Source organism: Pan troglodytes, chromosome 16 (assembly GCF_028858775.2).
Source record: "Pan troglodytes isolate AG18354 chromosome 16, NHGRI_mPanTro3-v2.0_pri, whole genome shotgun sequence".
NCBI classification, from domain to species: Eukaryota; Metazoa; Chordata; class Mammalia; order Primates; family Hominidae; genus Pan; species Pan troglodytes.
Window position 1 is genome coordinate 62658584 of NC_072414.2, and position 24342 is coordinate 62682925.

A 24342-nucleotide genomic window follows, 5' to 3' on the forward strand; every position below is an offset into this window, starting at 1 on the left:
ACATTCCTCACAACTGTATTATGTCTCAAGGTTCTGAGGATCTGAAAGGTCTTTTGATCCACCTAAAAGTGGCCACCAACCAAATTAATTTCTCTGAAAGATATCTTTAAGCAATTATTTCAGCCTAACCTCGCTTCATATGGACTCACTCAGATGGCTCATGTTTTATTAGGGACTTGAAGGTTTAAAAATATGTAGTCAATCCAGGGCAAAGTTATGTTGTTTGCCTATTTGTAAAATTAACACATACAGAAAATAAGATTCAAACTGATATTGAAAAAGACTAACATATTCATCTAATTTTAAAAAAAAACCTACCAATAGAACAAAATATATTTTATTTTAATTATACCAGCACAGTAAGGCCCAGAAAGACCATGGAGTTGCACAAAGAATGTTCAGCACCAGCAAGATAAAACAGATACTGGCAGTCAGTGCTAACTGCTAGCACACAAGCCCCTGCCGCATTTGTATGATCTGGAGCAGAGCCTCCTGAACATCTTCATCCATGTGACCCTTCGGAGAAAGAAGAAAGAGGAGCATTATTTTATGTCATCTTTGTTTACATAAGAATTCTAAAGATAAAGCTTTTACAGAGCATAACTAGTCATTGATTCATCAAATGCTAAAACCTCATCATTGTGATTTCTAAAGGAATTACTGGAAAAGGGAGTACGGCCCTATCATGAAAATAAGATCAATTAATAAGGAGTGCACGGCCGGGCGTGGTGGCTCACGCCTGCAATCCCAGCACTTTGGGAGGCCGAGGTGGGTGGATCATTTGAGGTCAGGAGTTCAAGACCAGCCTGGCCAACATGGCGAAACCCCATCTCTGGTAAAAATATAAAAATTAGACGGGTGTAATCCCAGCTACTCGGGAGGCTGAGACAGGAGAATCGCTGGAAGCTGGGAGGCAGAGGTTGCAGCGAACCAAGACTGTGGCACTGCACTCCAGCCTGGGTGACATGGCGAGACCCCATCTGAAAAAACAAAAAGACTAGTGCACAACAGCTGCTCTAACTTCCTTTACCAGAAAACAAATGGATAAACCTCCCTCTTTCTCTTTTTTAATAACAGCCTTGGATGATAGGGGCAGCATAAGTTATAAATGAACAAAGTAAACTACAAGGAAATCTGTTGTTGTTGCTGCTGAGGTTTTTTGTTTGTTTGTTTAGAAAACTAACTGATGGCTGAACATGGTGGCTCACACCTGCAATCCCAGCATTTTGGGAGGCCAAGGTGGGAGGATCACTTGAGGCCAGGAGTTTAAGACCAGCCTAGACAATACAGTGGAGACTGTCGCGAAAACTTAAAAAAAAAAAAAAAATTAGCTGGGTGTGGTGGCATGTGCCTGTAGTCCCAGCTACTTGGGAGGTTGAGGGAGGATGATCACTTGAACCCAGGAGTTGAGGCTGTATGAGCTATGATTGTGCCACTGCACTCCAGCCTGGATGGCAGAGCAAGAATCTGTCTCCTAAAAAAATTTAAAATTTAAGTAATCGATTTAAAAAACCCATATTTATGTTTTTACGTAAATAAGATTATATAACACATACTATTTTGTAACTTGTTTTTTTATGTAGTGTCACAGAAATCTTTCCCTTGAGCTACCCAATTATTTTAAATTATTGTATAATATCCACTGCATGGACATATTACATTTCTTTACCCATTCCCCTAACGATGGACATTTAAGGTATTTCCAATCTTAATGGAAAGATTACTAGAGAAGAAATTGCTGGGTCAAAAAGCAGTCTCAATTTTTAATTCTGTTAAGTACTACAAAATTTCCCTCTACAGAGATTATAACAATCTGTACACTACCATCAATGGAGTAAAAATGCCCATTTCCCATACACTCTGGCTAACACGATAGACTATAATCTTGTGTAATATTGCCAGTCCCACAGGTGAAAAATGGTATGTTCTTATTCATTTGCATCTCCCCCATTACTGATGAAACCAAGTATCTTTTTTACATGCATGTTAGCCATTTATATTTTTTAAAAATACTTTAAACTTAAAATGGTGGCATGAGTTGATTAAATGCAACTCAATATGGTGGGCTTATTAAAATACTGCACCCCCTCCCAACACACACATTTTTTTTTTCCTGGAGTACTTAAATAGGTTTCAGCACAACACTTCCTATTAATATGAAAAGTTTTGCTTCCAAAATCTGTTTCTATAACAGCAGGATGTTTACATTTCAAACATTAGCCATAGTTGACTGAACTGAATTTCTCAGTTAACTTTATGACGCCAGAAGGCAAGACTATTTCTGATGTCAATTGCTTTTGTTATGTTTCATTAGGACACAGTAGAAAATAATTTCAAATTCCGGAAGTGCATATTATACAAAGTGGAAAGGCTTGTTAGTTTGCTGTATTTTTCATTAGGAGCAACCTCTTCCTCTCATGGCCAATACTAGTGAGTTTCTCAGCCTCTCTAATACAGATTTTCTGCTATTTCCCCACTTGAACTTCCTATTCACTGTCCCTCAATAATCTTCTCTAATAATTGCAATAAACTTTAAGATTCTAGTTTATCTCTGATTTGCTCAAAAGAGAGTAACTAAGATCCCTTGTTCTATCATATCATTCATTCTTTTTCATTAGTTTCCCCTCCATTTCCTATAGAAAAGGCAGGTCTGTTGATTTTAAGAATTTGATATCATAAAGTATCTTTCTTTTTATTATTTTATCTAGTTCTCTTTTTAAAATTGATCTTTTTTTGAAACTTTCTCTCAACATCCATCTTTCCCTTCTTCATTTTTTGTTTGTTTTTTTTTTTTTTTGCTTGTTTTTACAGTGTGGCCTAACACACTTCAAATACAAATAATTCCCAGGATCTCTGTCATTCTAAAATTTGTTTCTTTTAGTACATTTTCTTCCTGAAAAAAAATCTATTCTGAGAATTTTGAAGATGCTGCTCAATTTTGAAGATGTTTCTACAGGAAATTAAGCATAGTATCCTTTATATGTTAGTAATTTCTTAGTATGATTTTAACAATAACTTTCTCAGTACACCCCTGAAAAAGGGAATTCATAATGTTATTCCTTAATTAATCCTTGGCTTTACCAAGCCAAGTTAAGGCTTGGTAAAACAGATCATTTTTAATTACTACAATCCTATACACATAACACCCTGCTTGTCACTTTTGTACTTTTCTAGTATTCAAAGCCATTCCCACTCTCCTCTTAGATGACAGCCACACGTGGATGTCAAGGCATTATCTCCAGCTAGCAACACCATTAACGTGTGCTACCATCACATGTTACCAAACTGTCTATAAACTGAGTGACAAGCAGATGGAGATGACACTAAATTTAAGATGTTGTGTTGCCATATAGCTTTGTAAATTTTTCTGGGAGATCCACAAACAATGATTAAAAGAAACATAATTATTTTTAAATAAGCATAGGGGGTGCAGCTACTTTAAACATCAATTACTTTCACATAAATTTATTTGAAAATAAAAAATTATTATCTCTAAAGCAATATTCTTTCCAAAGGAGAAGTAGTTCTTTACCTGTGCAGCACTAAGAAGGTGTGTCCGATAAATTGCAATTACTTCTTGGTGCTGTCTGTCAGCATCCTAGAAATGTGGAAAGATGGACAGATGTGACTATCAGCATTCACATTTCCAAACTTTGGACAATGCTCAGGCTTCATGCTACAAAACTATTATTATTATTAAGGCGATCCTGCTACTTCTAACAACAAACTACCTTGGACCTACCAGATGCAGAATTCCAAAACGTAACAATATAAACTTCTGTAAAGAATGTGTGGCTAATGACAGTAATGCTACTTTCCCTAAGCAACATCAAATTATTGCTTTAGTTCATATCTAGTGCCATGAACTTCTGAAGACACTTATCACATGTCTGGATTATTGCAAACGCTTCCCATCCTGTCTTACTATCTCCACACTATATTCCTTACCATGCCTCTGAGACTAAGGTACCTATTTCCTCACATCACTTTTGGCTCAAAAACCTTGAGTGACACTTCTTTACATACATGAGAGAATCCAAATGCATCAGTTTGGTTCTCAATGACTTCCACAGTTTGGCTTCAAACATTAACTTTCAAATACAGCAGTCCCCTCTTATTGGCAGTTTTGCGATGAGCAGTTTCACTTTCTCTATTTCTGTTGCCCATGGTATAATACAATAAGATATTTTGAGATATAGAGAGAGACCACATTCACATAACTTTTATTACAACATATTGTTATAATTGTTCTATTTTATTATGTTGTTATTACTCTCTTACTGTGCCCAATTTATAAATTACTCTTTATCACAGGTATGTATATCTGGGGGGAAAACATAGCTTATATAGGGTTCATTCAGCAGGTCCTATCCATGGTTTCAGGCATCCACTGGGGATCTTGGAACATACCCTCAGTGGATAAGAGAGGGACTACTCTACAGGCAGGGCTTTTACTGCCCTCTGGCCATGCCACTTGTATTCCATCTCCACGCTTCTTTTACACTATTTTCTTTAGATGGAAGAGCCTCTACTTTCCTTTCACCTACCAAAATAGCATCTACGTTACAAGTTCAAGCCAGGTACTCCCTTCTTTAAAAACTAGCTTCTACCACACCACTAATCTTTCCTTCCTGGAAACCCCTATCACTTAGAATCTGCATTCTCAATTCTACATTTGACATCTCTCATCTTGTGATTTTTACTTTTTATGAATCTGTATTTTGCCTCTCTAACTACCCAGAACTCCTTGGGGACAGGAATGGCATACTTTCTTTATCCCACTTAGCACAGGGTCATGAACATAATAAACAATAAACAAATATTTCCAATTATTAAAGGGACACTATACTCTTTGGATAAGATCCAAATCCACAATTTGCCATCCTTAATCTGTAGGCCTACAGTGTTAAAAAATAAACACTAAAAAAAAAACAAAACAAAAAACCTTTCTTTGATTAAAAAATAACTCAAACAATTCTATGAAATAGGGAAACATCAGCAACAATTTACATGTGACTGGGCCGTTTTACTTAGCATTTCAATGTGTATTAGTGCATAATTAAAAGCATAGTCCCAGATACTCAGGAAGCTGAGGCAGTAGGATCACTTGAGCCCAGGAGATCAGCCTATAGCAAGATCCCATTGGAGACAAGCCTAAGCCACATAGAAGACCCCATCTTTTGACAAAATTCAACAACCTTTCATGCTAAAACTCTCAATAAATTAGGTATTGATGGGATGTATCTCAAAATAATAAGAGCTATCTATGACAAACCCACAGCCAATATCATACTGAATGGGCAAAAACTGGAAGCATTCCCTTTGAAAACTGGCACAAGACAGGGATGCCCTCTCTCGCCACTCCTATTCAACATAGTATTGGAAGTTCTGGCCAGGGCAATCAGGCAGGAGAAGGAAATAAAAGGTATTCAATTAGGAAAAGAGGAAGTCAAATTGTCCCTGTTTGCAGATGACATCATTGTATATCTAGAAAACCCCATCATCTCAGCCCAAAATCTTCTTAAGCTGATAAGCAACTTGAGCAAAGTCTCAGGGTACAAAATCAATGTGCAAAAATCACAAGCATTCTTATACACCAATAACAGACAAACAGAGAGCCAAATCATGAGTGAACTCCCATTCACGATTGCTTCAAAGAGAATAAAATACCTAGGAATCCAACTTACAAGAGATGTGAAGGACTTCTTCATGGCGAACTACAAACCACTGCTCAACGAAATAAAAGAGGATACAAACAAATGGGAGAACATTCCATGCTCATGGGTAGGAAGAATCAATGTCATGAAAATGGCTATACTGCCCAAGGTAATTTACAGATTCAATGCCATCCCCATCAAGCTACCAATGACTTTCTTCACAGAATTGGAAAAAACTACTTTAAAGTTCATATGGAACCAAAAAAGAGCCCGCATCGCCAAGTCAATCCTAAGCCAAAAGAACAAAGCTGGAGGCATCATGCTACCTAACTTCAAACTATACTACAAGGCTACAGTAACCAAAACAGCATGCTACTGGTATCAAAACAGAGATACAGACCAATGGAACAGAACAGAGCCCTCAGAAATAATGCCACATATCTACAACTATCTGATCTTTGACAAACCTGACAAAAACAAGAAATGGGGAAACCATTCCCTATTTAATAAATGGTGCTGGGAAAACTGGCTAGCCATATGCAGAGAGCTGAAACTGGATCCCTTCCTTACACCTTATATAAAAATTAATTCAAGATGGATTAAAGACTTAAACGTTAGACCTAAAACCATAAAAACCCTAGAAGAAAACCTAGGCAATACCATTCAGGACATAGGCATGGGCAAGGACTTCATGTCTAAAACACAAAAAGCAATGGCAACAAAAGCCAAAATTGACAAATGGGATCTAATTAAACTCAAGAGCTTCTGCACAGCAAAAGAAACTACCATCAGAGTGAACAGGCAACCTACAGAATGGGAGAACATTTTTGCAATCCACTCATCTGACAAAGGGCTAATATCCAGAATCTACAATGAACTCAAACACATTTACAAGAAAAAAACAACCCCATCAACAAGTGGGCGAAGGATATGAACAGACACTTCTCAAAAGAAGACATTTATGCAGCCAAAAGACACATGAAAAAATGCTCATCATCACTGGCCGTCAAGAGAAATGCAAATCAAAACCACAGTGAGATACCATCTCACACCAGTTAGAATGGCGATCATTAAAAAGTCAGGAAACAACAGGTGCTAGAGAGGATGTGGAGAAATAGGAACACTTACACTGTTGGTGGGACTGTAAACTAGTTCAACTATTGTGGAAGTCAGTGTGGCGATTCCTCAGGGATCTCAAAGTAGAAATACCATTTGACCCAGCCATCCCATTACTGGGTATATACCCAAAGGATTATAGATCATGCTGCTAATAAAGACACATGCTGCTATAAAGACACATATGTTTATTGCGGCACTGTTCACAATAGCAAGGACTTGGAACCAACCCAAATGTCCAACAATGATAGACTGGATTAAGAAAATGTGGCACATATACACCATGGAATACTATGCAGCCATAAAAAAGGATGAGTTCATGTCCTTTGTAGGGACATGGATGAAGCTGGAAACCATCATTCTCAGCAAACTATCGCAACGACAAAAAACCAAACACTGCATGTTCTCACTCATAGGTGGGAACTGAACAGTGAGAACACATGGACACAGGAAGGGGAACATCACACACTGGGGCCTGTTGTGGGGTGGGGGGAGGGGGGAGGGATAGCATTAGGTGATATATCTAATGTTAAATGACGAGTTAATGGGTGCAGCACACCAACATGGTACATGTATACATATGTAACAAACCTGCACATTGTGCACATGTACCCTAGAACTTAAAGTATAATAAAAATAATAAATGTAAACAAGTAATCAGTTATTATTCTATTTTCTTGATGAGAAAACCAAGAGCTAAAGGGAATGTTCCTTGCCACTTCCTTGTAAGTGGCAGGACTTAGACCAGACCTTCCAACATTAGCTTCTAAATCCAGGCACTTATCCTTCTATATAAGGTATAAAACCATAGGAATGCCTCTTTATTCACAAAGATAAAAGATTATTTTAAAACCTCCTTTAGTTTAGTGGACCAATATTTTAGAGAGCACCTTGCAATGAGAAAGATGCTGGATTTGGAGTCAGCCAGTTCCAGGTTTATACCCCAGCTGAATGACCCCAGGCATCAAATATGTTATTCTTTGTTTCCTTAAGAATTAAATGGAGGGAATAAACCTGCTTTGTGAGATCATGATGAAGATAAAGTTTATAGATAAAGTACATAAAATGTTTAATATGGTGCCTGGTGTATAGTAGGCATCAAATAAGTATTATTACACCACCAGTATAGGTAACTTTTCGTATATAAAAATAATCATATTCTTGGATCCGAACATAGCTACAGATCACTTTAATTTCTAAATGAGCCTTACAAACTAACTACAGGGAGCCAGCACATATTCCTGCAAAGCCCCGTGTGCCTGGTTACTCACGGCCAGCTGTTGCTCCAGAGATTTCACTTGGTGCTGCAGAGTGTCAATCAGCTGGCTCTGCCTCTTGGTGGGGTTCCCACTTGTGTAGGTGAGTTGGGAAAGGCCATTGAGTGCCTGTTTTAATCTTTCCACATCATTAAGCAGTTCAGTTATCTTTAAAAAAAAGTTGTAGGAGAAATATATTATTCACTTATCATGTACAATGAACATCTTTGTACAGAAATCATTCCTTTTTGGAGACAGAAGCTTTATCTTTATACACCAGAAAATTGAGGTATGAATATTGCCAAGACTGTTACCAAGGATGTATACAATATGTAATTTATAATTAAATCCCTCTCCAGAAATTATTTACAAAAGCAATACCAAATTAAGAATAAATATTACATATATCCTAAGATGTGAGTATAAACATAGTCTTACTTTTAGCTAACATATAAGCATCTACGAAGGCACATGAACTATCTTCCAGGTAACATACGGAACACAGGAAGGGAAGGGGGATTCCCAGCAACAAAGTGTGAAAAGTAAAAGGGTGTGGCCCGTGTAAGTCTAGGATTAACATATGTTCCTTTTTCCTTTCAAGAGTTGTATTATTTAAGACCACTTTGTTGTAGAGAGAAAAAAAACAAGGCGGCTTGTTTATAGGAATAGGAAGTGCCTAGAAACATAGCATTTTTCCACCCTGCTTTAAAGTCAGACAGAGTCAACTTGTATGAGCTTGGCTAATTTACTTTTCTGAGCCCTAGATTCCACATTGGTGAAAGGTGGACAATCGTTCAGAGTTAAGAAAATCAGGTTGGGCACAGTGGCTCACACCTATAGTCCCAACACTTTGGGAGGCTGAGGCAGGAAGATTGTTTAAACTCAGGAATTCAAGACCAGCCTGGGCAATATAGCAAGACATCACCTCCTCCCCCACAACATTTTTTATTGAAAAATAATAATAGAAAAAAAACAAAGAAAATGAAATGCAATTACATGCACCCGCTCAATAAATGGCAACAAGTAGATATTAATAATTAACTCTTATCTATTACTATATATATTCATAGGTACCTTCTGAACAAGCTTAGAGCATTTAAATTCTCTATCACAGAGATGGTGTGCCAGAGGACAGTATGTACAAGTACTTTCCACTGGGGAGGGCAGTCTGTGTCTGTGTTTACTCCACTGTATCCCCAGCACATGACATGCAGAAGGCATTTAATCATTACATGTTGAATGGATAAAACTGCAGCCAATCTTTATATGTCATATCCATAGTAAAAACTTTATGCAACATCAGTGTCAAAAATATTGTTGAGTACCTATTCTGTAAATTGTACCATGAGAATTAAAGATAAGATGGAAAGTTAAGTTATAAACCCTGCTAATAAAAACTGATTGGGAAGATCAACTACATAATTCTAACAAGGTAATATAAATGTTTTAAATGGATGGCAAAGCCACAGTAAAACATCCACCTTAGAGGAGGAACTGTTTACTATAGACTAGATTGGACAGTGAGGGCTTTAAGAAGGAGGATAGCATGTTAATGAATGTATAGGATTCAACTCAGTAGAAAGGAGGGAAAGGACATTCTGGGTGAGGGGATGTAGACTTTCTAGTCTGTAGAAAGACATGAGCAACAGAACATAAAATGAATTGGAGGGCTCAGTTTACTACTATGGGTGAGTACCGAGATCAACTCTAGATGCTCCCCAGTGTTCTTGGTTTCTTGCAGCCCAGAAAGAGAGCTTCCCCACCACCCTCTTCCCCATCTTTCACATGCCACAAACCCACTGGCTTTTGACTCTTCATGTATGAGACAAGTGAGCCTTAAGTCTCCCCATCGTTCCTGAATTCTTGGCTAGAACAGCTAAAGAAACAGAAGGAAAAATGCTTTTGACTTTTGTGTTACTTCACTTTTTTTTTCAATTCGGAATTTTTGCACACAAGTTGCTCAACTGGAAAGGGTCACTTTGTTAATACCTGTGTCTACTTTCCTGTAAGATTCTGTGGTAAAGAGCACTGCTCTGAGGTTTCCAACACATGGCCATGCAGACTACTTTGTACCTACCTTATTATCTTTTGCTTCTATTTGTTTAGCAGATTCTTGTATTCTTCTTTGTAACTCTGTGATTGTTGTTAAGGACTTATCACATCGTTCCTTCTGATCCTTAATTTCTTGCTCAATGCTGAAATGCAGTAATTCCTTCTCATCTTTTGCAGATATTTCCTTCTTTTTGGCATGCAAAACTTCCTCACATACTTCCTCATACTTTCTATTCAGATTGGCCAATTTTTCATTTAAGCTAGAAATCTGTGTCTCCAAATCACTTTTTGTTGCTTTATATTTAGACAAGTCAACTACCTCTCTAGTCTCTAATTTTTTTAATGCTTGTTTAGTATTCTGAACCTCAGACTGAAGTTTGGAGACTTCTTCCATTTTGTTTTGGCTTTCTTCTTCCTTTTCTCTCAAGCTGGCTTTTATGATTCCAACTTCTTTCTCAAATGCTTCTTTAATCTGCAAATGCTCTGCCAGGGGTACAGAAGAGTTCTTTTGATTCTCCAACAATTGATGCAGTTTGGTCACTGTCTGCTGCTCTTTCTCGTAACACCTTTGCATACTCTTCAGTTCTTCCTTTAGATTTTCAATTGTGCCATTAAGAGATTTTTTCAGAGCCTCAACCTGTTCCAATGGAACATGTTGTTTTTGCAAAAGATTTTGCACTGCAAGTATCTCAGAAGTCTGTTTGGCATTTTCTGCTACTAGCTTCTCTTTCACATTCTTTACTTCCGTGTATTTCTGTGACAAGTCTTTTAACTGTTTGTTTAGCTCGTCTGTTTTTCTGCTTAATGCTCTTTCCATTTCATGAGACTTCTCAATGAGAACTGTCTTATCCCTCAAATCTTTCTGAAGGGTAAAAATCTCCTTCTTTAACTTGTCATTCTCTTGCTTGTTTTTCTTGACTTCTTCTTCACTGACACTATACTTTCGTGTCTGCTCTGATAACTGGTCTTTTAGTTCTTTCTCTGTTGCTTTAAATTTTCTCTCGCACTCCTCAAAGCTGACAATTGGGGCGTATTTTACCTTAATGCATTCTTGTATTGTGTCGAGCTCCTTCTTCTGGGCTTTAATTTCGGCATGCAGTGTCACAATCTCTTCTTGGCCTTTTCTGTAGTTGGCCAAGATTTCAGCATTACTATCCTGCACCTTTCTCATGCTCTGACTTAGCGAGCTCATCTTTGCCTCGTGCTCTGCCAGGCTGATGTACTCAGCTTTTATTTGGTTCTGAGTGTTTTCCAGGTTTCTTTTTAATATTTCATTCTTATCTTTTATTTTTACAAATTCCTGATTTATATCTTCAAATTTTTTCTTCACATCTAATAATTCTCTGTTAGTTTTGGCTAACGTGTCATTCAGTGTCATTTTAACCTCTTCATGGGTTTTAACTGGCACATACTGATTACTCATCATCTTCTTCAAGTTAGTGTTTTCAGATGTGAGAGCGTGTATTTTCTCCTGGTCTTCACCACATTTTTTCTTAAGTTCAGACAGCTGTTTCTTAAGTTCAACAATATTGGATTTCAGAGCTGTTATCTCTTTTTCATGTTTCTCAGGAGGTACAAACACAGTTTCTAGGCGGCTTACATCCTTACTTAAGCTGTCATTTTCCAGTAGCAATTTCTCCATTTCCAACTTCTTTTCTGTATATTTTTGTGTTACATCTAAAAGCTTTCTATTAAGATCATCAATAATTGCATCATGTGACTTTTTCATGTCTTCACTTACTTTTAAAGGAACATAATGATTTTTCATTTCAATTGTTAAGTTATGTGCTTGCTCCTTGAGGAGCTTATTATCCAAATAAACTTTTTCAATTTCCTTTTGTAGTGTCTGATTTTTCAATGTTAACTCAGTGATCTTCTTCCCAAGTTCTCCTGATTTCTGTTCTAATCTGCTCTTAACCTGTTCATGTTCCTCTGGTTTGACGTGCTGAGCAAGCTTGGCCTTAACATTCTCAAGTTCTCTCTTTAACTGTCTAATTTCACTAAGTGATTTTTCATGTTCTCTTTCCATTTCTACTAATTTTTTTGCTTTCTCATTCACTTCATTTGATAATGAGCTCTTCATGTTTTCAAATTTTTCAGCTGGAATGGAAAGGGCCAACTTCGCTAACAATTCTTTTGCCTGGCCTTCCATCTCTGTGACCTTTCTTCCTTTCTTCTCTCGCTCCATTTCACACACACTAAGTTCCTTCTGTAATCGCTGATTTTCTTCTATCAGCTTGCCTTCATCCCTCTTAAACTCTTCTACTATCATCTCATTTTGTTTGATTTGGTTTCTTAATTTCCCCACTTCTGCTGAAGCACCTTCATATTTTACTTTCAAGTCTTTCAACTGATCCTTCAGTTCCTCGGTTAGTCTGTGATTCCCTGAGGCTGCTTCACTTGTTAAGTGTTCTTTAAGGGCAAGAAAATGGGTCTGCATTTGTTTAACTTTACCTTCTGACTCATACATCCTCTTCTGCACATCTTTTAATGCATCTTCTAATTGCTTTATCTGTTCATCTGAATCCTCCTTGACCCTTTCACATTCTAATGCTAAAGCTTTGCATTCTGCCACTTTGTGTGCCAGTTCATTTTGGAGCTTCAGTCGGTCTTGTTTTGCTGACTCACAGAAAGTTCGCATTGCTTCTAACTCTTTCTTTAAAATTTCATTTTCAGAGTATGACGTTTGACTGGGTAAAGATAGTTCCAGAGGTCTTAACATAGATCTGCTTTGCATATGGGCTGGTATACCTGGGGAAGTACACTGAAAAGAAAAAAAAAAAAAAGACATCAATCACAAAAGCCTAAATGAGACATTTACTATACTTATTTGCCAAACTTAGAGAAAGTTAGCACATCATCAGGAATCAAAGGGTTTTCAGATTAGGCAGTAAGATGGAAAAAAAATCACAATGCTGATTTTTGTGGTAAGGAAACAGTTCTGGATATGATTTCCTTAATACATTCACAACATTTTGAGAGTTCTGTTCACGTAAGTCTATTTCTGGCAGAACAAGGGAAAATGGCCATGGCTACTGGGTGCTATTTTGTCTTTCTTCCCCCATTCATTAACACCTACCCACAATTGAATATCATCAACTTTATCAAAACATATTTATTATTTCTATGTTTTATGGCACATAATGTGCTTAGAACTTTAAATTCTGAAGAAAACCATCGTATCCTTGAATAAAAACAAGTACTGCGATTTTAAATTTGCAGATAATTTCATAGAATTATAGATTTAACTAATAAGATTTTTGACTTCTGCGTACCTTCACTGTTAATCCAACAGAATATTCTCTGAATTATAAAAATACCACGAAAATAGACCCAGCTAGTTATCAGAGTTGTCAAGAGAATGATTGGTCACAGCCAGCACCAGGGAAAGAGAGTCTCCCAATAGACAGAAAACACCTGGAGCTGGTGACAGCAGCTTCCTGATAAGATCTCCGGAGCTGGGTGAGCAGGCTCAAGCATGCGCACTAAGAGGCAAAATGGTGGATGTATGACCTTCTTCAGGGAGCATTTGACTGGTAAAGGAAAATAGCCCCTAGAGAGCAGGTGCACAACCTTAGTAAAGGCACTACACATGTGGCCCCTCCTAAGTGCTGACAGGCCACTATGCATGCAGATAGCCTGCCCCCAAGAGAAGAATCAAGGGAGGAGAAATGCAAACCCCAAAACCAAGCCAGTGCATAAAAATCCCAAGCCAAGGGCTGAACAGGGTACTGGGATCTCTCAAGCCGCCCACTTGGCCTTCTTCCAAGTGTACTTTGCTTCCTTTCGTTCCTGCTCTAACACTTTTTAATAAACTCACTCCTGCCCTAAAACTTCCCTTGGTCTCTCCCTCTGCCTTAAACCTACTTCTGCCCCTCAGCCGAATCCTTTCCTCTGAAGAGGCAAGGATAGAGCTTGCTGCAGACCCCTACAGATTTACTGTTAGTTAAATCTGAACTGCCTTTCCCCTGGATCAAGAGGAAAAAAAAAAACCAAAAAATTATATTTTGAATTATTCATATCTGTCTTCCCCTTTATATGGGCAAATATGAAGAGTTAACTAATCACTGTTAATGAACAGAAACTTAGCATCAAATGCAATGAAACTATAATTCAAATCTCTTATTATAACCACTATCATCAAAAACACTCTAGAGGGCACCAGAAACAGCAATATCTGCTTTTATTAAACTCAAGAAAGCAGGACCAACTTGTCTTTGATAATGAAAACCTCACTCTATGTATATATACTTAATGTACAATGCCGCTTTCTCCTCTCTTTATAAAGGCACAAAAATTTTCTTTAAATGTTTTTTAAAATTAAAAAAAAAAACAGTTATTACCTGTGAGTCTGCCATATACATCTGACCTTGTTTAAGAAGCATATCTTCTTTTCCTAAATAAACACAAATAAATGACATTTTAACTTCAATATCCATACTGAAGTAGGCTAAACATTAATTTGATGTTATTTCCTTTATTATTCAAATAAAAGAGAAGCAAGAGGTACAACACAAAAGTATCCTCATTCTAAAATACCCATTTTCCCCTTATTATTTCTATAAACAGAAGTACCTACAATCTACTGAACAACAGATACTAGGTTGGTTTTATTTTTTTCTTATTTTTTTCTATGCTCTCTCTCAGCAGAATCACTAAAACTTTAGAAACATTGAGGACTCTTAAACTAGGCTACATGATAATAAAACATATATCTTATAATCAATCAAAACAAAAATGATGATTTAAATTTATAGCATAAATATTACTGTTGTAGGAGAGAATAGTTTAATAGTCACTAGGAAACAAACAAAAACAGATTTTCTAGAGAAACTGTTTAACATTGCAGAATAAAAACGATTATGTAGGGTCTAAAAATAATTCATAAATGTAATTTTAAAATGCCTACTTGCATTAAGACCGATTTCTCCAAATTAGAAAACTATGTTTATGTTCTTTCCATAAAAAAATGAACCCTAAATATCACAAGACAAATGTCTATGTCTACTAATCAACAAGGCAAATTTGGTAATTCATACAATATACAATTTTAAAATACAGGTAGCTAAGGAGAATCAGAGCTTCAGTAATTATCAGAATATGTTAGAAGTTACAATAGTCATCTTAACGTCTTCCTAGTTCCATGTGTTGATGAAGTTTAGCAGCAGGAATATCTTGTACAGTTATTCCTGTATAGTTAAACAAGTAAGAATAAACATTCTTCTTTGCTTGAACTAGGTGAACTGTAATGATGATCCATACTTTTATACTTACGGTTACTGAAATGACTTCCTGATCCTAAATGATCACTCTGAAATCAGAAGCATAAAATATTTTAGGGTGAATGCTGCCTCATTTTGTTAAATTCTGTATCTATTTTAGCTCTAAATCATGCAGTCATTAAAACTACATTTTTGACATTCTTGTTTCTCCAGAGCATTATTCTACTCAAACCCACAAAAAGAAACAACACTAGCAACACTTAGAGAGATCAGCTGGGAATAAAGTACTTCACTAAGCATTTTAATAAAAGCAGCCAAGTGTTTTAAGAAAAAACTTTATTGCTCAAAAGAAAAAAAAAAGTGAGCCCTAAATGAACTGAAACAACTTTCAAAGACTACTGTTTGCTACTGCTTTACCTCAAAAGGAAGGAAGTGGCCACATTCATGTCAATAACTCATTTTACTTTACCACTGTAGGAAGCAGAAACCCTACCTCATTGACTATGAAATATCAACATAACCCCTTCTTCCAGAGTTTATAAAATACCAAGTACTTTGAAAGTAAAAGGAGAGAGAGAGCAGGAAATGAAACTGAGGCAGAGACCTACACATAGTAATAAATCCATCAATCCATTAGTTAGGAAATAATAGAGAACTCTAGCTACAGTGAATCAAAATATACTGGGTTGCTCCTTTTCCCAAGTAAGCCAAATACAAAGAATCTAATATATAAATTAAAATACTACACTTCAAGGGTAAGAATAGGCCAGGCGCAGTGGCTCACACCTGTAATCCCAGCACTTTGGAAGGCTGAGACAGGCAGATCACTTGAGCCCAGGAGTTCAAGACCAGCCTAGGCAACGTGGTGAGACCTCATCCTTACAAAAAAATACAAGAACAAGCTGGGTGCGGTGGCTCATGCCTGTAATCCCAGCACTTCAGGAGGCTGAGGCAGGTGGATTGCCTGAGGTCAGGAGTTCAAGACCAGCTTGGCCAACATAGTGAAACCCCGTCTCTACTAAAAATACAAAAAATTAGCTGGGTGTGGTGGCGGGCACCTGTAATCCCAGCTAGTAGGGAGGCTGAGCCAGGAGAACTGCTTGAACCTGGGAGGCGGAGGTTGCAGTGAGCCGAGATCGTGCCATTGCACTCCAGCCTGGGCAACAAGAGTGAAACTTCGTCTCAAAAATAAATAAATAAATAACAACAAACACACACAAAAACATTAGCTGGGCAGGGTAACCCAAGGTACTCAGGAGGCTGAGGTGGGAGGATCACCTGAGCCCGGGGAGGTCAAGGCTACAGTGAGTGGTGATTGCACCACTGCACTCCAGCCTGGGTGACAGAGTGAGATCCTGTCTCAAAAACAAAACAAAACAAAACAAAAAACCCCAGAGTGAAATGAAGAGTAAGGACAGGCAGATGTAGTTCATATTTGTATATTTAGGTGTATCAGTCCTAAAAGCTACATACCAAACTCTGAAGTAGTTGACCATGATAAAACAGTCCACAATTCCATGACTAAATTAATGCTACCTCCATTAATCATTAGTGCCCCCACAGTATGAAAAAATACCTATAAGCTTAGTTAAGCTCTTTGTTCTATGGAATATTTAATACTAAAGTTTACAATAACTACTAAATGGCCTCATACATGTATTAGGGGGTGCTATGCACATAAGGAGTTCAAAAAACTTAATTTGGTCTTATTATCTCTATTACTCAAATGAAAACAAATATAAAAGTTGTAACATCAAATCAGTCTCATTCTAAAATATCCATTTTCCCCATATTTTTATACATACAAGGGAAATAGCTACATGTTAAGTTATTATACATAACTCATAACAGTAATTCCTTTGACAGTTAAGCTTTTTTAAGCATGTGAGATAATACAGCAGTAGATATTCAATGTTTGTAAATGATGAATTCTTAGTAGTTTGTTGGTTGGTTGGTTGGTTGGTTGGTTGGTTGGTTTTGAGACAGGGTCTCACTCTGTTACTCAAGCTGGAGTGCAGAGGCATGATCTCGGCTCATTGCAGCCTCCACCTCCTGGGTTCAAGTGATTCTCCTTCCTCAGCCACCCAAGTAGCTGGGATTATAGGCATGCACCACCTCGCCCAGCTAATTTTTATGTTTTTGGTAGAGATGGGATTTCACCATGTTGCCCAGGCTGGTCTCGAACAACTGAGCTCAAGTGATCCAATTGCCTCGGCCTTCCAAAGTGTTGGGATTACAGGCTGAGACACCACACCCAGGCAAATTCTTAGTAGTTTTTAATGGTTGCTGTTATAAATACTGGGTCACATACAAAGTGGGACCTGTAATTTTCTGTTTGAAAGTAAAAAATCATATCTAGCATAAAATTTCATCACAATGAATACGTAGTGACTGAGGAAAATGTCCCCATCATACTGAATGGGAACAGTTACAAAACAGGATGTACTATATGATCCCACCTGTAGAATGAGTATATAACACACAAATTATGTACAAATGTCTGAAAGGATTTCAGTCAGGTGCTAGCAGAGTTAAGATTATAGGTGTCTTTTGCATCTGCTTTCAGTTTAAATACACTTTCTTATTTTTCTAAAGTAAATAAGTATTTTTATAAGAAAAATAAGTTACTTTTATGACTATTGTAAGTTATAGACTTGACATTTTAGACAAATTGTTTGTCTAAAGCTACAGAAAAACATCTTTTTTTTTTCTTCCCCTTGAGACAGAGTCTCACTCTGTCACCCAGGCTGGAGTGCAGTGGCGTGATCTCACTCATTGCAACCTCCACCTCCCAGATTCAAGCAATTCTCCTGCTTCAGCCTCCTGAGTAGCTGGTATTACAGGCATGTGCCACCACGCCCTGCTAATTTTTGTATTTTTGGTAAAGACGGAGTTTTGCCATGTTGGCCAGGCTGGTTTCAAACTCCTGATCTTAAGTGATCCACCCACCTTGGCCTCCCAAAAGTGCGGGGATTACAGGCGTGAGACACTGCGCCTGGCCTATACCTTACACTTAAGACATGCGAAAGTCTAGCTCCTAGAAGAAATACATACATAAATAGTACCGAAATTATATTATACTTTGATTAATACTTAAAAGGCCCTGTATATACTCCTAAATTTTCTCATTCAAGTAATTCTAAGTGTAAAACTAGCATTGTAGTTAAAAGCACAACAGATGCTTGGGTTCAAGTCCTGACTCTGTCACTTATTATTTGTGAAACCCCTCATGGGTAAACCTCTCTGTGCCTCAACCTCCCTACCTGTGAAGTCAGGTAACAATAAAACTTATCACATAGAGTTGATTTCTTTTTTGATGTACGACAAGAATGCAAAGTACATGGTCAGTGCTATTAAAATATTAGCAATCACCAGTTTCACAATTAACCTAAAAAAGAGTCTTCAAATGTGAAGAAGATAGAAGCCACTACAGCTAGATCATTCTTTGGGTTATAAAATGGTGTTTCTGAATAATCTTGAAAATTCAGTCACATAAATATGTACACATATTAAGTGTGTATAATACAATGAATTTTTGCATATGCATACCTTTTGTAATTATACACAACCCAGATTAAGATATAAAACACTTCCAGGACACCAAAAGTTTCTTCACACACCTTACTCAGTAACCCCTCACCAAACGGCGGTCTCTATTCTAATCTCTAACATCATAGATTAGTTTTATCTGCTTTTGAACTTCATAAAAATAGAATCGTGCAGTATGTACTCTTTGTGTCTGACTTATCTCTTGCAACACTGTGAGATTCATACATGTTTTATATTATTTTTCATAATGCACACATAGTTTTTTATTTACAAAGAAGAATATTATTTTTGCTATGGTCTGAATGTCTGCCAAAATGTGTTGAAACTTAATTCCCACTGTGGTGGTATTAAGAGGTGGGGCCTTTTGGAAACTGACTAAGTCACGAGGGCTTCACTTAGGCTCCTTTTTGCCCTTTCGCCTTCTGCCAGGTGAGGATGCAGCAAAAGGCCCTCACCAGTCATGAACGCCAGAGCCTTGATCTTGGACTTTCCAGCCTCCAGAAATGGGAGAAATAAATTTGTTCTTTATAAATTTTCTTTATTTTGTTACAGCAGCACGAACGGACTAAGGCACTTTTTTAGTGTACTTTGGGGCTGCATTCACCAACAAAGACAAAAGATTCATGCTGAATCAGCTGCCTTCAGTGATGCCCAGTGATGAATCCTTTCTGAGATAATCCTGGACATATCATCATTCATTTATATGAATGCTTTTTATTATCATTATACTCACTGCAAATTTACAGGTAGAAATATGATGTTTTAAAAAGGTAAGGATGGACAATGAAGAGAAACTAGAATGACACTAAATGTCAATTACATGCTAGTCAATTTAAATGATCTCACTTAACCTTTATAACTATGTGGAGAAAGAGACAGTCACCTCAGTTTTGCCAAAGAGGCAACAAGTTTGAAGACTTTAAATAAGCAGCCCAAGGTCACACTATAAATAAGAGATTTATAATTCAAATTCAAGTCTGATGCCAAGAGCCTTACCATTACCCATTATGAATTACAGGAAATAATTTAACCTTTCTATACCTCAAAATATTTAAATCTATTTTTCAGAGCCTCAATAGTCCTTAAGCTTTCTTCATGTTGCTTTTCTTTAGCTGCCAAAAGGGACTTCAGCTTTTCTCTCTGAAATGAAACAGAATAAATAGAGTAAAATCACCCTGTGCTTGGAACTGGATTAAAAATGTGTTTTAGAAAACGTGAATTGGAATTACATTGAGGACTGGAGTTAATGAATTCTCCAACCTGGTGAACTTTAACTACTAATAGAGTTGATAATTTCTACAAATATACTAATGAAACATACAATATCTATAAACAAAATCATAAAAAATTCAAATCTCTGTTTTCAATCTTAATGTTTTCAGACATTTTCTTTATGTTTAGAATTTTATATTATTTTCAGGACAAGTTTCACAGAAAGTAAGACTTTCAGAGGCAATAACAACAAAATGCCTACAATAATCTATGCCACTACATTCAAAACATCCTTTTTTAGTCATGTATAGATTTTGAATTTCCCTTTAATAACCAGAAATAGAATCCTGGTCTCTATCTCAATTCAGGACTTAAACTTTTACTACTATATCATCTTCAATTCCTAAAACAATTTTAATGGTTTAAAATAAAATGTCATCCTACCTCGCTTTCCAGATCATCAGCAACCATAACTTCCTAAATTTAAAAAGAACACAAAATATTTTAATTCTTAAAAGCCTATTTTAAAAGGCATGAACTTGGCAAAGATATTTTAAAAAGATTGGCAGATGTCTTTAAGACTAGGGCCAAGGATATGAGAAGAAAATTATGTACAATTCTGTTGTATGAGTTGTCATTCATTCTTCTCACTATCCAAATTCAGAAGCACTTTTGATTCTCTTGAGAACCTATCAACCACCAAGTCCTACTTGTTCTTCGTCCTCATATCTTCGGTCTACTTTTTCCTCTCCAATCCCATGGCCCTAACTATAGTTCAGCCTTTTGCTTTTGCATATGTTCAATTTTAGGAAAATCTAACATAGATAGCAAGATATTAAAGTGATACGGAAAATTAGAATCACAAGGACACAGCTGTACCAATCACGCAGTTACTTCTTACTTTTGAAATGCAAATATCACATAAGATTTCACCTGTGGTAAGTCCTGTACCTAATAAAATGTATATTTAAAGAGCAAACTGATGATACTAGATTTCATATATATTCTACTTTCCCTCTAAAAAATGATTTATGGATATTTCTTGTATTTCCAATTTTTTTACACAACAAGGAATATATTACAGGTCACTGTTTCTGTGATTTTGCTCATCACAGTGTTCTCTGGAATGCCCTCTGATTCCCTCTTACTTCCTTCAAAATTCACCAGAAGTACCATCTCCCACAGGAAGTGCCCCCCTCAGAAGCGGCAGCCCACAGTGATCTCTCCTCACTTCCCTGAACATTCTTTACACTGTCCTTACTTGTTAGCTTATGGTACTTTAAATGTAAAATTTCATGTAAAAATCCTGGTCCCCAGTAAGATTTAACTCCTCTAAAGTGCAATGAGCTAATTTTACCTTCTTTAGCACAATCATTAACAATTTGCTATTGGTATAGTAAGACAGTTTTTTTATTTTTCTATTATGCAGATTTATTTACCTCATTCAGCTGTAACTGTAAACCATTGACTTTATCCAAAAGTATTCTTTGTTCTTGCTGAATTTTTCTCAACCTCTCTTTCAAATCTTCATTTTCAATCTCCAAATCCTTAAATAATAAAGACAACAAGGTGCCAGGCCAATCTTAAAAGAGCAAATTCTTAAAGGAGAAATTTTTAAAAGCAGTTCACTACCATACAGGTACATACATATGTAAAACACTAAGTACAAAAGATACAATAATTTCAATGATATGCCAATGATTTAAAATCTACAGATCAAAAATAAAATAGAAAATTACTATCCTATAATAGCTAATAAATACAAGTATATACTACAAGAGGGCAAATCATCCTAATTCCAATAAAGAAAAAATAAAAAGCATCTAGACACAGAAAAGAGCAAAAGAATATGCCATTTTAACTTTTGCTTAAGACCTCCCAAATTTATGAGACTCTTCTAATCCTTTTGTTGAAATAATCATCATTTTCAGTGCTCTGGTAAAAGATAAAGGCTCGAATTTAAGAACATAGTTCATTTTCTTACACTACATAGTAAAATAAGAAAACCCAAATAAAATGCTTTTATTATACTGAAACAGCTATTCAATTTATCATTTAATGGTGTTTCAGTCATAAAATTAATTATGGGTCCTTCCTCTAAAATAATCCTCATAATATTCTTTGGAAACTTTGACCAATATAAAAGCTAAAAAGTACTGTGTGGTTAGTTTAACAAAATTATTTTTCTCAATCAAAATAGAAAATACTTTAAGAAAAAAATCAGATTTAATTTACATTAATGATCATTTTTAATACTATAATTTTCTAAAATAAACACAAATGTATGGTTTACATCACAAAACAAACACATTTAAATCAAACAGTTATATAAAGTTGCTTTTTCTAATATATATTAAAACAATGCTTTCTACACCATACTTCTAGCGTTATATAATTAAATTTTATAATACTGGACTCAAACATTGATAACAAAAGTCAATTCTTAAAGAAGAGATTAGGCAGCCGGGTGTGGTGGCTCACGCTTGTAATCCCAACACTTTGGGAGGCTGAGGCGGGTGGATCACCTGAGGTCAGGAGTTCAAGACCAGCCTGGCCAACATGGTGAAACCCCCGTCTCAACTAAAAATACAAAAATTAGCCAGGCATGGTGGCACATGCCTGTAATCCCAGCTACTAGAAGGGCTGAGGCAGGAGGATCACTTGAACCTGGGAGGCAGAGGTTGCAGTGAGCTGAGATCATGCCACTGCACTCCAGCCTGGGCAACAGAGCCAGACCCCATCTCTAAATAAATAAATAAATAAATAAATAAATAAATAAATAGAAGAGATTAGGCAAAAAAAAGAGAATCACAAACAATTTTAACGAGCTTCCCTTTCTTTGCCCCACTCATTTCACCCATTCTCTTGCTTCCTCTCTTCTCTCTCAATCCCACTACAAATACTGGAATTGTTTTTAAAGGAAGATACCATTATTTTTTTCTTTTTACCTGAATATTTTGATGCTCCCTCTGATGTGACTTCGCATTTACTTCATCTTGCATGTGTGTCAAATTTCGCTTTGGTAAAACATAAGAAAACACGGGTCAGCAAGTTTAAGAATACAGAAAAGTATATTTTCCTCAATTGGCAATACACCCAGTTAGTGATTTTCAGTTTATCCAACATTAGCTGCACATAACACAAGGTGGCAGTGTTTCTATTTAAAACTCCAAAATGGAAAGGACCTTTAAGACTATGTTTTAAATAAATCAAGTATAACTTATTTAAAAATACTAAATAATAACAAATTTTAAAATATTATTAAGGATTTATTTTAACTAAAGTCACAAAATTTTAAAAAGAATTTGTAATAAATGCATAACAAAAGTTGGGCTATAAAGCACTGCATTGCCAACTACTCCTAAAAGAGCTCAATTTAAAAAAAAAAAAAAGGAAGAGGAAGGGGAAGTCACATTAATTTGTAAAGACAATACGGAAATTATTTACTTCTCCGAGCACCACCAAAATAAAATATCAAGAGGTATGGTAAGGAAGAGACAGACAGTCCCTCTGACCTGAGCAATATAAAAAGGTCTTTAAATAACTTGGTTGGGTGTATGTTCTGTTTTTGTAACTTACTGCTTTGAAACTTTATTCCAGCTTAGAGATTTGCTTTAACAAAAACACAACATAATTATTAAACAAGAGAATAACCCCCCTTTTAAAAAAACCAAAATGATCTTTAAATCTCCACAATAACTAATGTAGAAAGCTATTTATTTCTTCCTAATTAGGTTAAAAAAAAAAACTACTGTTTTAATTCTTCGAGATGATTTTCTCATGTTTTCTATTATTTGTTTACCTTTGCTTGATCAAGTTTTTAAACTATCATTCAAATGAGTTTGGATCTAGAACTAGAGGAACAACTCCCATTTAAAAAATATTCTATATCCACAATTTGGCCCTAACTATGTTTACAGCCTCATTCCTTCTACCAAAGGACTGTTCTTCAAGTGGAATCTGACATCTTCTCACAGCTCACCTGATCATACCACTTTCATTCTCAGCCTTCACTTCAGCATCCTCACCCACTGCCTCCACTATATCCTAACTCAGACATACTAAATCAACCGCATCCTTTAATTAAGATCCATCTTCCTGACAAGCCTTGTTATTAGCACACTAAAAGAACCTCTCTTGCACCTCTGGCTCCACTTAGCAGCGATCTGATCACGTGCACCACTGATTGGGGTGCACACGTCCTGCCTTCCGCCATCTGGTAGTCACTGGTGGGTACATATCCATAGTCCTTATCATACAAGGTCCTTCTTAATCTAG

At 36.4% G+C, this 24342-nt stretch overlaps 1 protein-coding gene across 6 annotated transcripts in view; it reads right to left on the reverse strand.

The window, feature by feature from the left end:
- Window positions 1-321: 321 nt before the first annotated feature.
- Window positions 322-24342, reverse strand: part of UACA (uveal autoantigen with coiled-coil domains and ankyrin repeats) — a 102139-nt gene continuing 78118 nt past the window's right edge. For all 6 annotated transcript variants that reach the window (XM_001174957.6, XM_063795222.1, XM_063795224.1 and 3 more), the window contains 10 exons: window positions 23013-23081; window positions 21504-21611; window positions 20509-20541; window positions 19894-19992; window positions 15356-15392; window positions 14425-14477; window positions 10107-12845; window positions 8045-8197; window positions 3533-3598; window positions 322-516 (listed from right to left, as the gene is read on the reverse strand). In XM_001174957.6, the coding sequence (XP_001174957.1) occupies window positions 445-516; window positions 3533-3598; window positions 8045-8197; window positions 10107-12845; window positions 14425-14477; window positions 15356-15392; window positions 19894-19992; window positions 20509-20541; window positions 21504-21611; window positions 23013-23081 (3429 nt within the window). In that variant the 3' untranslated portion in view covers window positions 322-444. The remainder of the gene's footprint in view (window positions 517-3532; window positions 3599-8044; window positions 8198-10106; window positions 12846-14424; window positions 14478-15355; window positions 15393-19893; window positions 19993-20508; window positions 20542-21503; window positions 21612-23012; window positions 23082-24342) is intronic.